At 53.1% G+C, this 15,496-nt stretch overlaps 8 protein-coding genes across 8 annotated transcripts; 4 read left to right on the top strand and 4 right to left on the bottom strand.

Moving 5' to 3' along the window:
* The first annotated feature begins 117 nt into the window (after positions 1-117).
* Positions 118-1,014, top strand: IAQ61_006008 (uncharacterized protein). The gene is made up of 2 exons (XM_003835920.2): positions 118-242; positions 309-1,014. Exons 1-2 carry the CDS (start codon positions 180-182, stop codon positions 924-926), a joined length of 681 nt encoding a protein of 226 aa, XP_003835968.1. The 5' UTR covers positions 118-179; the 3' UTR covers positions 927-1,014.
* A 96-nt stretch (positions 1,015-1,110) lies between these two features.
* Positions 1,111-2,058, bottom strand: IAQ61_006009 (uncharacterized protein; the record flags this gene model as incomplete). Its single annotated transcript, XM_003835919.1, has 1 exon — positions 1,111-2,058. The coding sequence occupies one exon, from the start codon at positions 2,056-2,058 to the stop codon at positions 1,111-1,113; it is 948 nt and encodes a 315-aa protein (XP_003835967.1).
* Positions 2,059-2,433: 375 nt separating this feature from the next.
* Positions 2,434-4,818, top strand: IAQ61_006010 (uncharacterized protein; the record flags this gene model as incomplete). Its single annotated transcript, XM_003835918.1, has 1 exon — positions 2,434-4,818. One exon carries the CDS (start codon positions 2,434-2,436, stop codon positions 4,816-4,818), a length of 2,385 nt encoding a protein of 794 aa, XP_003835966.1.
* Positions 4,819-5,695: 877 nt separating this feature from the next.
* On the top strand, positions 5,696-5,890 carry IAQ61_006011 (uncharacterized protein; the record flags this gene model as incomplete). The annotated part of the gene is made up of 1 exon (XM_066097023.1): positions 5,696-5,890. The coding sequence occupies one exon, from the start codon at positions 5,696-5,698 to the stop codon at positions 5,888-5,890; it is 195 nt and encodes a 64-aa protein (XP_065953015.1).
* Positions 5,891-5,968: 78 nt separating this feature from the next.
* Positions 5,969-7,390, bottom strand: IAQ61_006012 (uncharacterized protein; the record flags this gene model as incomplete). Its single annotated transcript, XM_003835917.2, has 1 exon — positions 5,969-7,390. The coding sequence occupies one exon, from the start codon at positions 7,388-7,390 to the stop codon at positions 5,969-5,971; it is 1,422 nt and encodes a 473-aa protein (XP_003835965.2).
* Positions 7,391-8,465: 1,075 nt separating this feature from the next.
* Positions 8,466-8,931, top strand: IAQ61_006013 (uncharacterized protein; the record flags this gene model as incomplete). The annotated part of the gene is made up of 2 exons (XM_066097024.1): positions 8,466-8,672; positions 8,779-8,931. 2 exons carry the CDS (start codon positions 8,466-8,468, stop codon positions 8,929-8,931), a joined length of 360 nt encoding a protein of 119 aa, XP_065953016.1.
* A 1,467-nt stretch (positions 8,932-10,398) lies between these two features.
* Positions 10,399-13,014, bottom strand: IAQ61_006014 (uncharacterized protein; the record flags this gene model as incomplete). The annotated part of the gene is made up of 5 exons (XM_003835915.2): positions 12,330-13,014; positions 12,185-12,268; positions 11,963-12,125; positions 10,643-11,900; positions 10,399-10,580 (listed from the first exon to the last, which is right to left on the bottom strand). Exons 1-5 carry the CDS (start codon positions 12,566-12,568, stop codon positions 10,399-10,401), a joined length of 1,926 nt encoding a protein of 641 aa, XP_003835963.1. The 5' UTR covers positions 12,569-13,014.
* Positions 13,015-14,700: 1,686 nt separating this feature from the next.
* On the bottom strand, positions 14,701-15,333 carry IAQ61_006015 (uncharacterized protein; the record flags this gene model as incomplete). The annotated part of the gene is made up of 1 exon (XM_003835914.2): positions 14,701-15,333. One exon carries the CDS (start codon positions 15,331-15,333, stop codon positions 14,701-14,703), a length of 633 nt encoding a protein of 210 aa, XP_003835962.2.
* Positions 15,334-15,496: the final 163 nt, after the last annotated feature.

Genomic DNA, 15,496 nt, shown 5'->3' on the forward strand with positions numbered 1-15,496 from the left:
TTGCCGGTGCTCGCTTCAGCTTCGCCGACATGACTAACCTGGAGCGTGTTAGTGGCTTGGCAACATTGCGTCGCTGTACAGTCCGCGCCAGGGCTGCAAGCGCATCATGCCAAACCACCACCAACAAGAATGACCGTCGACATTCACGGGACCATTTTCAAAGTCTGTCATCTGTAAACATGTCATCGACGGGTGGCGGCTGGGCGCAACTGCGCCAACAAGCGCGCACTCTTGAACAACAAGTACGTGGATCCGACATGCGACATAGAGGCGTTGAACACAGCTAACTAGGGATGCTTGGATGCCAGACGGAGACTCTCTTTCACACATACTCACAGTTCAGTTCGGCGCCGAACATTCCCTCCAAGCCCTCTGAAGAAGAGTTGCGAGTGGAAGCTCGTCTGCATGAGGTCCTCGATCAAAGAGACGGTCTCGTCTCCCAACTATCAAGACTCCTCGCCTCCGAATCAGCGCATTCTGCCTCCGCTGTTAAGCAGAACAACCTTGCTCGACATCGTGAAATACTTTCAGACCACCGTCACGAACTTACCCGCCTAAAATCCACAATAAGCGAAGCACGAAACAGAGCAAACCTGCTGTCAAATGTGCGCTCCGACATCAATGCCTACCGGTCGTCACAGCCAGGCCAAGCTGAGGCAGACTACATGTTAGATGAAAGGTCGCGAATCGACAATTCTCATAACGTAGCCGACTCTGTGTTGAGCCAGGCGTATGCAGTCCAAGAAAACTTTGGGATACAAAGAGAGACAATGGCGAGCATCAATCGCAGAATTGTGGGCGCTGCAAGCCAAGTACCAGGCATCAACAGTCTGATTGGCAGGATCGGGTCCAAGAAGAGGCGGGATGGCATTATCTTAGGCACCTTCATCGCTTTCTGCTTTTTGATGTTGTTATGGTTCAGATGAATCGCTCAGGAGGGCACGCATGTGATTTGGCGTTAGAGCGTACTGGATATCCTCATGACCTTCAGTGGGTATAATTTTGGGCAAGGCGTCTTGGACCTGCTGGTGTACATTTATGATTTACAGCTCCTTTTGCGGAGTCTCAATATCCATCTTGCATCCCTTCAAGCTTCCTACTTCCTACTCCTTACAAGGCTTCAGAGACTAGCCTGTTGAAGCCTTTGTTCATGTCTTCCATCTCGGTGTCTTCTGCATACCCACTGCCTGCCCATCTGATCTTACAATCCTGATCAACCAAATATACGTATCCCACACGTCCATTCAGCAGTCCTATGGTCTCTCGAATCCTCTCACTCACGCCTTTCCTCACAATGAAGTATTTGCCCCAATCTTCTTTTGGTCGCGCAGACTTTAACCTGAACTGGAAAAACGATATTATCCACGCCTTCATACTATTTTCCTCAATATTGATATCGACCATTTGCGCAATCCCAGGATGTTGCGCTATGACTTCGTGAATTTTGCTGTTGACTGACTTCCCCGTGAAAGATTGCGCCTGTGTCTCGCCCCACTGGGAGCTATACACATTGACCACACTCACTTTGCCTCGTAGAACAGTCGTAGTGTCTGCATTTTTCTCTGCCAGCGTGTTTCCATGGAAGTTTGGAAAATACAGCGCCTTGTCCTTCTTGTAGATCTGTGGGTTCGCGAGGAACGTCTTACCAGACCTGTACTTGCGGATATTCTTGAAGTCGCGGAAATAATTTGTACCCCACTTCTCCACCAAATCTTTGCGCTTCTCCAGATTCCGTTGTGACATTGTCATGCCCGAGTAGTCTTTTTTGGGTTTGACAACGCTGGTATTTTCGCCAGGCCTTGGAGGAGATTGGAAGCCAATGGGGCGCCCGAGAGGCTTCGGGATAAATACATCCTCATCTTTGGGGTCAGGCGTAGGCGCGGCTTCGGCTGGTTTAGGTTCTGGTTCTGGGTGTTGAAGGACGGGCGCAGAGGTGATGGTTCTAGTGAATCTCGGCTGGAGAGAACTGCGGATCATTCGAGTCTCGCATCGCAAACATATGGAAGGCGACGCCTGCAGCAGGCGCTGAAGAGGGACGGCTATCCTTGGCTGGAGCATCGTTGCATGTAGGGTGAAATGCACAGTGGTTCTGCTCGCAGATCCATCAAGTAAACTGAAGGCTAGTCCATGCTGAGACTAGTCTCTCACTCTGCCACGTGCTTTCGCGTCGCTACGTGACTTCCCCCGCACGGTAGCCTCAATTACGTGCAACACCCTTCGCTAGCCATCAATCACCTTTAGATAAAGAAACTGTCTTTTTGACTTTCACAATGCGCGAATCCTCACCCACGTACTCGCAGTTGATCGAGCACTTCTTCATTTTCCATTCAACATCAATCACGGCGCACAAAGCAATATCAACTCGACACAAATCCTCAAGCATACCTGTTTTCAATCCATACACACAAGCTTCTTCAAAAAGATACAATCATCATGTCCGATGATGAACTCTCTGTCAAGAAGTCCTACTTTCAGAACCAAGATCTTCTAGATGTCTCGGATGACGAACAGTACGATATGGGGGAGAGTTCAAAGGCCATTGAACGAATGCTTGTGGACTCGAAAGTAATGCCCCCTCCGAGATTGATCACCCACTCGAGCAGCTTCCTTGGACCAACACCAAAGGAGCTTCAGGCGGAGTTTGAGGCCCACGCTAAGATGCAACGTGCTTTTACTCGACAGGATGCTCAGAAGCTCGCGCGTTCATCTACAGTGCCCGAGTCAGATGTTACAAAAAGCTTCACTGTGACTAAACCTTCGCCTGAGCCATTTATTGCTCGCGGTAAACGGGGCGAGAAGCTAAGGAGGACTTCGTCGCTACCTAGCCTGCCTGTGCCTTTCTACAAACGGATGGGCAATATTCCGCGAGAGCTGAGCAAAGGCAAGAAGAAGGCAGGCCTCGCTGAGAATATCGAGGTGAGGCCCGAGGCAACCCAGCTGCTCAAAGAGAAGGTTGTATACTTTTATCCAAATGACGATGTAAGCATGTTGCGGCGGATGCGTATACATAATATCATTCAACTTGGTGCTGCTTGGGTCAAGTCGTGGAGGGACGACGTAACACATATCATTACTGACGATGAGACTGTCACATATGGCCACTTGCTTACGCACCTGAAACTGGAGCGTGTTCCTGTCAGTACAAGGCTATGTTCACCAACGTCGCTTTTAATAGGTCAGAAAGAAGTAATACTGGTCCAGTATCAGCCATATGTGACCGACAGCATCAGGTTTGGAGAACTTCAGGATCCCAGTCGTCGCCGATTTCGTGTCCAAGATGCTCCACTGAGGGAAGCAACAAATATTGTACAAGCTACCCAGTTGTCAGCTACATCGCAGAAATCTCTGAAAATCAAGCCGTCTGGACGACAACTTACTGCTCAGGAATCCCGGAAGTCTGACTCGTATCCAAATGAAGAAAAGTCTCCCTCGCAGCAGCCTGCTGTTGAACCGCCTGCCCCTATATTCGAGGAAAGAGTAGAGGATAGCTTCATTATGCCCTCACCTGAGCCGAACGAGACGAAGAAAACTGGAGACCAATTCAATGATGCTCTGTCACTAGCAATTCAAGAGGCAAAAGCAATCGCGCATCTTCCGCTCGATGACGATGACGATGAGTATTTCTCAAAGGTCAGTGAAAGAGACACAGATGACTCTGGAACGGACGATGAGCCCACCAAAGCCGAACCAAAACTCGCCGAAAAGTTCAGTTTCGTCTCCAAGGCCTCTGCCCTACGAGATAAAGGCTCGCTCAAACTCAGCGCCTTCCAATGCATGGACCCCGGTGCCAGCGGCTACACGTCCCAAAATCCCAATGTTCGCACCATCCAGATCCTAGAGGAAATGTGCAAGCACTACGACCAAATGCAAGACAACTGGCGCACCCTCTCCTACCGCAAATGCATCGCCACGCTCAAAAAGCAATCTATCAAAATCACAACAGCCAAACAAGCCATCGCCCTACCCACAATCGGCCATCGCCTCGCCGACAAGATTGAAGAAATCGTACTCACAGACTGCCTCCGCAAACTAGACTACACGCGCAACGACCCCCTCGACACCGTCCTCCGCCTCTTCCTCGGCGTCTACGGCGCCGGTCTCGTCCAGGCAAACAAATGGATCCAAGCCGGCCACCGCACCCTCGCCGATCTCGAATCCAAGGCCAAACTCACTCCCTGCCAGAAAATAGGCCTACAGCACTACGCAGACTTCAACGCGCGCATCCCCCGCGCCGAAGTCGAAGCCCATGCCAATCATGTCAGGTCTGCACTTCGCAATATCAACCCAGACTACGAAGCCATCACCATGGGGTCCTATCGCCGTGGCGCCGCTGACTCGGGTGATGTCGATATCATCATAACATGCCCAGACACCCCTCTCTCCACCATCCACTCCACCGTCTTTGACAATCTCATCCCCCACCTTTTCACCACGCACTTTCTCAAAGCCTCGCTCGCTGCATCCAACTCCCACTCCCACTCCCACTCCACTACCCCATCCGGCTCAAAATGGCACGGCGCATCCTGTCTCCCCGGCTCACACATCTGGCGCCGCATAGACCTGCTCCTCGTGCCGGAGCCGGAAATGGGCGCGGCGTTGATTTACTTCACGGGCAATGATGTGTTTAATCGCAGTGTGAGGTTGTTGGCGCGGAAGCGTGGGATGCGGTTGAATCAGCGTGGGTTGTTTAGGGATGTGGAGAGGGGGCTGGGTGGGCAGAGGTTGAATGAGGGGGTGTTGGTGGAGGGCAGGTGCGAGAGGAGGATCTTTGAGGTGCTGGGTGTGCCGTGGAGGGAGCCGGGGGAGCGGGTTTGTTAGGGTTGGGGGGGAGGGGAGGGGGTGTGCTTGGTTGGACGAGGACTGATTTGGCTTGGAGAGTGAGGTGTGTTAATAAAGGGTGATGTGGTATATGTTTGATTGATGCCTTGTCTCATGTCTGCATATCTCGCCACAGTAGAGTCTACTGTCTCCCCCAACATCAAGGCGTTGAAAAGCTATCCCGTTATCATCCATCGTCCCAAGAATCCAATGTTCATCATATCTCATAAACTTTCGCAACCCTCAGCCATGGTATCATCACGTATCCTTCCTTGCCTCGTGCCCAGGACATCATGACGCCCTCCTGCCCTTTCTCCTTCCAGCCTTGCCAACCCCGCCATCTTCATTTCTCTTGTGCCACTCATCAATCTCACGCCGAACACTCTCCCTATACGTCTTGTACTCCTCGCTCGTTTCCACCAAGAGCTGCGGACAGTGACCGGAGCGACGAAGGTGGCGCTTGAGGTTTTCCCACCGACAGTCGGGCTTGAAGGTGCAGTTTGCATGGGGACATCTGTACGGACGGAGAGTCTATCAGAAAGCCAGGATGTTAGTGAAGTGTTGTTTTCAAATGAAAAGGAACCAACGCCATGTCACAACCGTCAGTACATACCTGATGCGTGCGTTCGTGTTTACTCAGGTTGCTCGAATCCGCGCACGTAAAGTCGCAGAACCTGCATTTGTGCGGCTTCTTTCCCTCGTGCAGGGCACTGATATGTGTCTGCAACTGCGTGTGGGTTGTGGTTGTGTATCCGCACCTATCACACACATAGGGTCGCTCGCCCGTGTGCGTACGCTCGTGGTTGTCCTTGGCTTGGTTGGTGGCAAAAGTCTTGTCGCAGCCTGCATAACTGCAGGCGTAGGGGCGATAGCCAGCATGGCCGAGCAAGTGGCGCGAGAGCTTGGAGCGCTGTTTGAAGTCTTTGGTGGAGGCATCACAGGATTCCCATTGACAGAAGCAGTGGGTGCAGTTGTCGACGTGGGCGGTCTTGATGTGTTTGTGGAGGGCTTCCGGCGACTGGAACACAGCAAGGCAGAGTATACCAGGAGCATGTTGCCTAGAGAACTGTAAGTGAATTGCTAGTGCAACATCATCATGCGCGACAGGGGTTTGTAGTTGCGTCTACAGGAAAAGACGGCGTGAGTGCACTTACCATTTGCAGATACAAGCCTGGCTGTCCGAGTTTCCACTCTCTACCAGCGAGCTCGAAGCCACACTCGCCGTTGTCGTAGGTCGACCCATGTCATGCTGCACCGCCGAGGCAAGAAAGTCTAGCTTATTGGTGCCAAACGTGTTCTGGAATGTGGTCGGGAAATTAGAATCCGCCATCATCCACGACTGGTCGTTGAAGCCCATCATAGCATTGTCCAGATTGAAAGTGTTTGATCCAATAGAATTGCGATCTGCGGACAAGGGACTCGTTGGCAAGCTTGGGTTGAAGTTGAAGTTCATAAAGTTATTCGCCAGCCCATTGCCTTGGGCGATCGAGGTGTTCCAAAAGTCCAACTGTTGTTTCGATGCCGAGGGACAGTCTCCGCAGGCTCTCTTTGTACCATGACAACAAGAGTTGTCGATGTGGCAATGGTCCCCGGATGTGTTCAGGAGGCAATTGTTCGAAAAGGCGGATTGTCCCGGAGCTGGCGATAATTCTCCCGAGAAGACACTCTCCAGCGAGGTATAGTTGCTGTGAGAGAGCGCCGGTGTTGCAGCACTCGATGCCGTCGTAGTCAGGTTGTTACTGCCGTTGAAGTTGTCGTGAGTAGGAGAGAAGCAGGGGTAGGTTTCGAAAGACTCTAAGCCGTTGCTGTGTCCCGGGTATTCCTCTTGAAAATGGCAAGGTGCATTGTCGTAGCAGTAGACGGTACCGACAGGAGTGGGAGCAGAGTGTGCAAGATGACACTCGTTGTTGGGGTCGCCCAAGGGGCAAGGTCGGACGTTGCACTTTTGGCAGAAGCAAGGCTTCTCTGGACAGGTCAACTTGGTACACTCCGGGTCCACACAGCCGTCCGTACAGTGTTGCTCCGTCTGCTTGCAGTGAGGGTCGAAGCAAGCGTCCTCCTCTGGGCAGTCGGGGCTGGGACAAGCCGCAGCACAGTCTGGCGGGCACACAGGGTCCAAGTTACACTCTTGACAAAACTTCTCAAAGCAGTCGTCTGGAAACTGACAGTCCACGTCGAGGGACGAGTCGGCGGGGAGATGGTGATACTCGCCTACCTTCTGGGCCGAAGCCCTGCGCTTAGCTGGGCGTACATTGCGCGCCTCGGGGCACGGTTCCAGGCAATGAGTGCAGCATAAGATGGCTGGGTCGATGCCATTTGGGTTCTCAAAGCCCGGGCCAGGCGTTTGAGAGGGTTGGGCATGCGTTTCTTTGAGCTGGTCGGCCTCGCGCTTTGTACCCACGACAGGCGATAGAGCAAACATGGGATCAGTGACCCAGAAGAAGTCGTCTTCGCCAAAGGCCGAGTCGTGATCGTTTTCTGGCAGCTGGTCAGCCATGTTGGCGTGCGTACGGGCAAGTTTTGCGACAGTATTGACGACATGAACCTTCATGAGGGGAGGGCTGGACATCATGGTATTCGCCCGAAATCCCGGAAGCGAAAGGCCGTTGGCTGAGAGGAACAAAGGGTTTGGGGGGAAAAAGAGAGGCGGGCTTACCTACGTAATAATAGGTTCATGCCATGGATTGACTGTTCAGGAACAGGAGTGGTGCCAAATCACAATATAAGGCTGCGGTTGTAGTATTTCCGTACAGGCGCAGGGAAGGGAAGGGGGGCATGTTTTCGAAAAGGTGAATGGCGCACATGACGAGAGGTCCAGCTAGGTGAGTGAACGGGAAATAAGCGATCTCGCCGTTGTTGCCATTGGCTCTGCCGGTCGTCCATGCCCGATCTGTCCGTTTGCTGCCGTTGGACACTGGACTCATCTCACTTGCGACGACGACGACAGCAAACAATGGCATGAAACAAGTCTCCTCAAAGCGAGCTGAGAGCGTCCTGCTGCTGCTGCTGCTGCTGAGTTGTCGTTCAACGGCGCACAGAAGGTTGGTCAGCTTCAGCCTCGCTTGCTTGCACCATACGCGGCTATTTCATTGGTGAGAGTCATACTGTCATACTGTCATACTGTCATACTGCCATAGTACTGTCATACTACTCTACAGAGGGGCAGGGGTGAGTAGTCCGTCCTATGAACGCCTCTGCGACCCTCCAAGGCTCCCTTGAAGCCAAACCACTCCACAATCCAATCTGCAACAATCACACACACACACACACACACAACGAGGGAGTCAACCAACCAATGCAACACAATGCGCCTCTACTGCAACTCCCCGTCGTCTGTCTGCACAACTTGTCCTAGCAGCCGACATCCGGTAACCTGGTACTTGGCGCCAATTCCACACGTCTTCCCGCAACAAGGCTGAAGCCTGACGTCTTACCCTTCCCCCCCCCCCCCCCCCGCGCCTCTCTCTACTACAATATACCCCATCCACCACACACCGTCGCGCACCTCCAGTTCGCGACCACAGCACAGCCACAACCACGCCCACCACCCTGCCCTTGCTCTCCACCTCCAGTACCACCACCACCCCGACCCCCACCCTACCCTACCCTCTCTCTCAACCCAACCACACCATTACCTCACCGTACCCATGGGCAACCTCTGCGGCAAAGAATCCAACACCGACAACTTCGAAGGCCAAGGCCGCACCCTCGGTTCCGCACCCACGCCCGCCACAAAAGCCAGCATACCCAGTACCCTCGCGCCCTCGAAGCCCAAAGTCGGCGGTCCACCCCGAACACTAGGCGAAGCCAACAGCAAGGACGATCCCAAAGCCGCCGCCGCCGCTGCAGCAGAGGTGCGTCGTGGTGTTTTCTTTTCTTGTCCCTTTGGACTTGAGGGCGACTGCAAATAACCCCATTCATACACACATTGACATGCACATACTAAAACCCCGCAAACAGGCCCGCGCAAACAAACACTCGCCCGGCGATTTGCAGAAGAAACTCGACGCGCAGAAACGCCAGACGCAGAATCAGACGCTGCAGCAAGTCGCAAACGAGAACCGCTTGGCGCGCGAAGCCGACGCTGTTCATGAGACTCGGACGTATAATTAGATAGGGAGAGAGGAGGGGGGGGGGGGGTAAAACCAATGTATAAAAAAACCCAAAGAACAGTTGGATTAAGATGGCTGAGTGGCAGGGGGGCGGGAGGGTTGACCCAAGCGCAGTATACAAGGAAGAAAAGGTCATTTATATCCCATCATCACCATGTCATGAAACTCTAGACATGTTGAATTCACAACAGAGTGGGGTGGCTTGTTGTTGGAATCCGCTTTAGTTTGGCGCATGGCATTGGCGTCTTTGTTTTTACCATTGTCTTTCATCGCTCTCAGCTTGTCTTATTTCACCCCCATATATGCTGTCAAGCAAGCAGCGGAGTTTGGTGGTTTGCTGCCAGGAGCGAGAGGAAGGGAGGAATGTGCAGGAATGGACAAGACGGCGCACATCATTCATTCTCATCACCACGTTTCGAAGAATCCATAATCTCACACCCCATGTCCCCATTACTAGTAGCCAGACTAGGAAGCCAGAAACTACTTTTCGCAACCACGTGAAACACATTAACCACCACCCCATCATTATTTCTTCCAATTCACGCCAGACTCACAAGCAGCTGAGGCAAGAGCGCAAGACCAACACGTCAATTATCCTAATATATATACACACACACACACACACTGAAAAAAAACTCCACATCTATTTCAAGCAAACTACTTCTCTTTCTCCTTGTTCCTATTCTTCTTCTCCCCCCCAAAAAACACCAAACCAGTCTCCCGCTCTCATCCTAGCACAGCGAGAGAGAGAGAGAGAGAAAAAACTCCCTTCCACCCCCTCTCCATACAAAAGACTTGACAAGCGGTGCGCAAACCCGTCTTGGCCCGCCATCAAGAAAGGGTGCACCACCCGGTGCTTCCAAACAAAGGCGCGTAGGCATCTCAGAAATGCAATCAAGACCACATCCACTCCCCGTTTTGCTCGAGAACACAGAAAAAAAAAAGCACGGCCAGGCAAATGCAAGACACCATAGACAGAGCCATGTCTCTCCCCGTCCGTCCTTCTCCTCGCACGCATTGAGAATTGAATTGAAAAAAAGGCACACTCGCATGGCGGTATGCGGCAGGGTATAGAACAGAAAATCGCGGGACAGCCAGACGTTCAGGGTGTTTTAGGGCGCGATTATTGGTATACGAGGAATGAGGTGGCGCGAAAATGTTGAGGGAGAGGTGCGAAAATCAAGTAGTGTGAGAACGCGTCCTACCCAGGTAGTGGTGACTGTCTGGTGGCGCAAGGCTCCTGCAGAATCAAAAGGCCAGGGAAAAAGTGTCACTAAGTATCGCCGTTCAAGACTGTGAGCGATAGCGTCGCGGAATGCTGATGAACTCGCAGAAACAAGCGGAGGGTTCTGAATGGGCAGCATATTCCAGATCAGTATCCAAAAGAAAAAGACACAAGATTTGGGCATCCTGAAACGGACTCGGGACAGAATTAAGCATAGCATAAAGTTCAATCATCGTAGCGACATTAGTAATTGGGCGGAGAGTTGATGAGCGTACTGGAGCCCGTGGAACCTGGCTTTGGAGTCTTGAAGAGCAAAGGCCGCATTGCTTGAGAGGGCGCAGAGTCAGGATGTTCCATCATTTTACGAGCTCGAGACCAGAATTGCGGTGGCGAGCAATCGGGCGATGGCGAAGAGGATGAGACAACTAGGGAAAGTTAACGGACAAAGCCTCTAGGGTTGGTTATGGGCTGGGAGGACGTCGATCACCTCCACTCCCATGCCCACCCGTGTCCGTGCTGTCGCCTTCAATCGTCTTTCGCCAGTGCTGTGGTAAGCATACGCATACTAGCGGGAACGCTTTGATCTCGCCATCAGTTTCGACTTGTGATTGACGACCTCCATTGCTAACGCCCGAGTCGCGTTGTTCAATCTTTCGGGCTTCCCACTGTTCGGCTGTCTCTGAGAGCCTCACACCAGTTGCCCAGCCGTCGTCCCAGATGCCAACAACCTTGAGCATATCGCCACGCTCCAGTTCGAATTCATCACCAGCCCGCGGCTGGTAGGCCCAGAGCGTGGCGACTGTGTCGTTCGGGTGGATGTCATCCTGGGAATAGTAATCTTTGAAAAATTGCAATTGCTCAGACTGTCCAGAAGCTAGGCCTTCTGGACTAGAGAAGTTGCGTCCTTGATCAGATCTCGAATGTGGTGTTGTGGTGCTTGTGTCAAGAGCTGAATGGTTCGATAGGGAGCCTTCTCGTTTTGGAAGAGCGCCCCGTATCGATCTGGGGGAGTCGAAACCACGGGCGGCACCGTAGGCTGTCAGCATGTGACTGTCCCTATCACTATGGCTTTCTGAAGAAGCCGAGCCTTCCAAAGCTGACATACGCTGGACACGAGCTCCTGGTAAGATCGTAGCCGAGGGATGACTGTCGCCGCCATAAGCCATTGGAGGTTTCGGTGCTCCTTTTGGGGAATGAAGAGACGATTGGACTGGTGTGTTAAAGACGCTGCCAGCTTGGCTGTTTCTTCGCTTTCGCACGTGAATACAGCAGAAGATCACTGCTGCTAGAATGAGCGCTGCTCCCACGAGTGATCCAATAACAATGCCCGCAATCGCGCCTCCAGAGAGCCCAGACCCAGAAGGGCGGTCGCCGTGGGAGCCTCCACCACCAGTCGAACTTGGCCCGGCGGAAGACGTGCCGGAGGGGAACAATGGTGGCATGGAGCGGATGGGAGGAAGAGTGACCCCCTGGCATCGCGACTCTACATTCGAAGTAATGCAGCACGAGTCGGTAGAGTTGACGGTACTGCCTCCGCAGTATGCACAGAGGCCGCGCAAATTGCCTTGGTAGCCACATTCATCGGGCTCGTTGTCAACTGCCTCGATACAGTTGCCACTCAACGCTTCTGCTGGGTTTGAACAACGCGTGAAGTCCGATCGGATTTGGGGAACCGCATTATTTCCCGGTGTACCACAAAGGTCAGGAGAGGCGACGATGCCCTGTTCGCTTATAGCAAAGTCGGCCTACTCATGGTCAGCAAGAACCTGATACATGACAAGCAGAGTCAGAAGAAGAGAGCTCCTACACAGGCATCTGCACAGAGTGGCGTTGCAGCCCTGTTACGCAGTCCACATGACTCTCGCGAGGCCTGGACAATGGCATTGCATAGCACTGTTGTCGTATAGCGAGCATATAGATTGGTCGTGTTGGTGAGATTGACACTCGAGCAGCCCAACACATTCTGAAATCTGGACATGGAGTCAGTGCCAGACGACGACCAAGGTTCAAGGGTGACGGGATGACTAACTGTTGCTGCGCGTATGTGGTTGCAATATAGTTCCGCAAGCTATCATCAAAGGTCTGCGCGTTGGATACAAAGGAGAGAAACGAGCTGTGACGGTCATGTGTTAGCCTTGGTTGGTTGGCTGATATCGATCTGTAAGCGAACGTACAATTGCCCTGTCAAGTTCCTGCTGATGGAGGCTGAACGGAAGGCCGGGCAGGCTGTTGAGCCTTGGAGCGAAATGCAATCCTGCTGGGCCATGGCAGCTGGAATTGAGGCAGCGAGAAGCGAGAGAGCAATGATGGTCTTCATGGCGCGGGGTGGTTGCTGTTGGCGACGGGGTGTGGGCCCCGAACGGCAGCGATTTTCAGATGAAGGCGAGTCGCAGCAGCGTAGGCATTGGCGCATAACTGTAGTCGTTGGCGTAAGGTGCAGCTATGTCGTGACGATAGGACGAATACCATCCGACTGCGAGACCGTGGGGCTAAGCACTGCTAGTGACGATGGCGGAGGCGGGGCGGTCAACAGCAAGACGCGTATTTCTACCAGTCCATTCGCAGCGATGAAGAGATTGGGGGGGGGCGGCTCTTATTATTAAGCTCAGTCGACTGTCTCTTTCTCTGTCTCTCCAGGGGGGGGGAAGAGGGAAGACGGAGCCAAAGGTATTAGAAAATAAAAGAGGCCGTATCGATTAGGAGGCCGCCCAAAGAAGAGAAAGAGGCAGCAGCAGCAGCAGGGCTGGAGTCGTAGCCAGGAAAGAGCGTATTGGGTGGGAAGCTACGACGGCCGTGAAGAGGAAGGCACCATGGGGGGAAGGTAGCGACTTGACACGCGAGAAAGAGGAGACGGTGTCCGGCAAGCGCCTTGCGCCAAAGACCGGGGTATCCGGCCGGGCCCTGTTTGATTGGCCTGCCCCTGTCGAGAGGAAATGAGCTTGCCCGACTAAAATTAGCCTCGCGAGGCGTCCAGGCCGCCGTCTCAGTATGTGTGTGTGGGGGATTTCCTTGCGTCCGTGATGGTAATTATTGTAGAGTAGTAGACTGTGGCATCAGCATGTATCTAGGTGTGTAGTATGTAGTTACAGCATCTTCACCTGTATTTTTGAGCGGGTCGCGGCAACAGAGGGGGGCGTGTACAACCCTCATGGCAGGCGGTGGCAGCTGTCCTTGCATATGGCCGGCAGCGCGAACGACAGGGTCTCCACACACAGAGGGACAACGCATGTGTATGCTACTGTAGCTAGGACATCCTGCGGCAACTGTCGCCGTGCAACTTCTGAAGCTCGCTGCCATTGTTGCAGCGCATGATGTGGGATCTGCATCCGAGACAGGTTGACATCTGGTACCACATCTGCTTCGCCTCTTGCCCTCGCCGCAGATTGTTGTCGACCTCGCGTCGTGCACCAGGAGTTGATCCCAACGAGAGCGAGAGCCCTGTGCGTGCGGCCTCCAGCATACGAGGGTCATGCATAAAAATCTCCTTGGAAGTTTGGCTGAACCTCCCCCCCTCCCCCCCTCCCCGCCTTTCACTCCTTGCGCCGACAGCCTCTTCTCTCATTTACCAGCCTAGTGAGTGTGAACAAGTTCAAACGACGAAACAGGACGAGCAAGTGGTGTGGAAGACCGCCAAATCATCAACTAGCTCGCTCGATCTACATGCACAGTACAGTCTTACCTTATTCTGCCACAACACAGACCAAGGCTTTATACTACGCCTTTTTGGGAACTAGCGGGCATCCTGGACGGCCCGCTCCTCTGAACCACCCTTTGGGTGCGACGATCGATCCTAATAGAGCGCCATACTAACACGTTGTTGTGTATCGTGGGCGAATCGCGAGCTCTGGTAGCCAGTAACGCTAATGTTCGTTGTGACACCTACACGCACAGCGCATCATCGTCATCACAAGGGACAAGCCTGGACAGTAGTATTCTACAGTCAACGGCTCAACCCTTACAGCTGTGTGCGACCGACACACCATTGCGTGTAGAGCACAAGATGTCACATTACGGAACTTCAACTGGGACAGGGGGAAAGATCAGCAGGCAAAGGCTGGTGGTGCCTACGTAGCAACTCAGTAACGTCACTTGAACTTCATATATGGGATATGGTAGTTCCAGAGATCAGACATATATCAAGGATCAATTATGGCATCGAGAAACTATATACTCCCTGTGGCTAAGAGAGTTGGAATGCCTCAGCCCTGGTTATCATCTACACTTCACGGGGGTCTAAGATGATGTGCGGATCGACCGCCATGAACACAGTATCCACAATCGCGTGTGCCCCTCTGCCGAGCTGAGACCACCTTCTGTTGATCTGGAGTTGCTTCGCTTGATCCAACATGATGATGTACTCGTCGATGTTGAAAAACGATACATTGACCGAGTCTAACCTTCACTACTGTCAAACCCTGCACAGTACCTCCCCAAATAACAAAATTTGTACATGCCAAATCCTCGCGTGGGTATCATTATATCCATCTACTTTCAACCTCCCCCAAATAACTCCTGCGCATATATCCGTGCCCAAATATATCCCCCTCAAAAGAACTTCACACCCTCACTGCCCTCTGCGCCAAAAATCTGCGCCTTCCCTCTCTTCACACAAACCCCCAAGCTCTTCTGCAACAACTCCATATCCATGCCCGCAAACTCCTCGCGCAAACTCGCGTCCCCCTCTACAATCTCATACAGCGTGAGCACCGTACCCTTCTGCCCCGTCCTCTCCACCCACTCCTCAAGCGCAACAGCCCATTCCTCCGGTCTCCGCCAGTAGATCCACGCCTTGCCACCCTCGCCCTCGTCTCCCTTGGACTTCTTGTTCGTCCCCGTTGGTATCCATTCTGCCCTGTTGCCGCCCTCAGGGCTGGCCATCCATGTCAGCACAGCTTTTGCATCGCGCAGGGACAGCGAGCGGCCTAGTTTGGCGTTTGTGAAGAGCGGGGTGGGGAGGGCGTCGATGAGCGAGAGGCTGAATATGCGGTGGTGGCGGCAGTAGGCTTGGATAAGTGTGGACCAGGATTGGAGTTGGGAGGAGCGGGTGGAGGCGACGGGCTGGAGGGTGAAGAAGGGGGGGAAGGAATAGTGTGGTGGAAAGGTAAAGGTGGATTGCGAGGTTGATTGTTGTTGCGCTGGGAGCGCTGATGACGATGGAGGTTGGGCGTGTGTCGTCATTTTCTAAATCACGAGAATGCCTATGGCGAGATTTTGGCACGGTCGGGACCCCGAGATATGCTTGTGGCGACGTTGGGGTGTTGGGGTTTGGAGAGGGTTGTTGCGGGGGACTTGGGACGTCATTGGCGCTAATTTTGGACCCGTCGCGTCGCGAAACGATATG

Source organism: Plenodomus lingam, assembly GCF_022343315.1.
Source record: "Plenodomus lingam strain CAN1 chromosome Unknown contig_23, whole genome shotgun sequence".
Taxonomy (NCBI): Eukaryota; Fungi; Ascomycota; class Dothideomycetes; order Pleosporales; family Leptosphaeriaceae; genus Plenodomus; species Plenodomus lingam.

What these genes read in the sequence shown, in the direction of transcription:
- IAQ61_006008 (XM_003835920.2), top strand. Translation starts at nt 180, where the DNA reads ATGTCATCGACGGGTGGCGGCTGGGCGCAACTGCGCCAACAAGCGCGC. An exon ending in CGCGCACTCTTGAACAACAA is followed by an intron (nt 243 to 308) that starts GTACGTGGATCC and finishes CTTGGATGCCAG; the next exon opens with ACGGAGACTCTCTTTCACAC.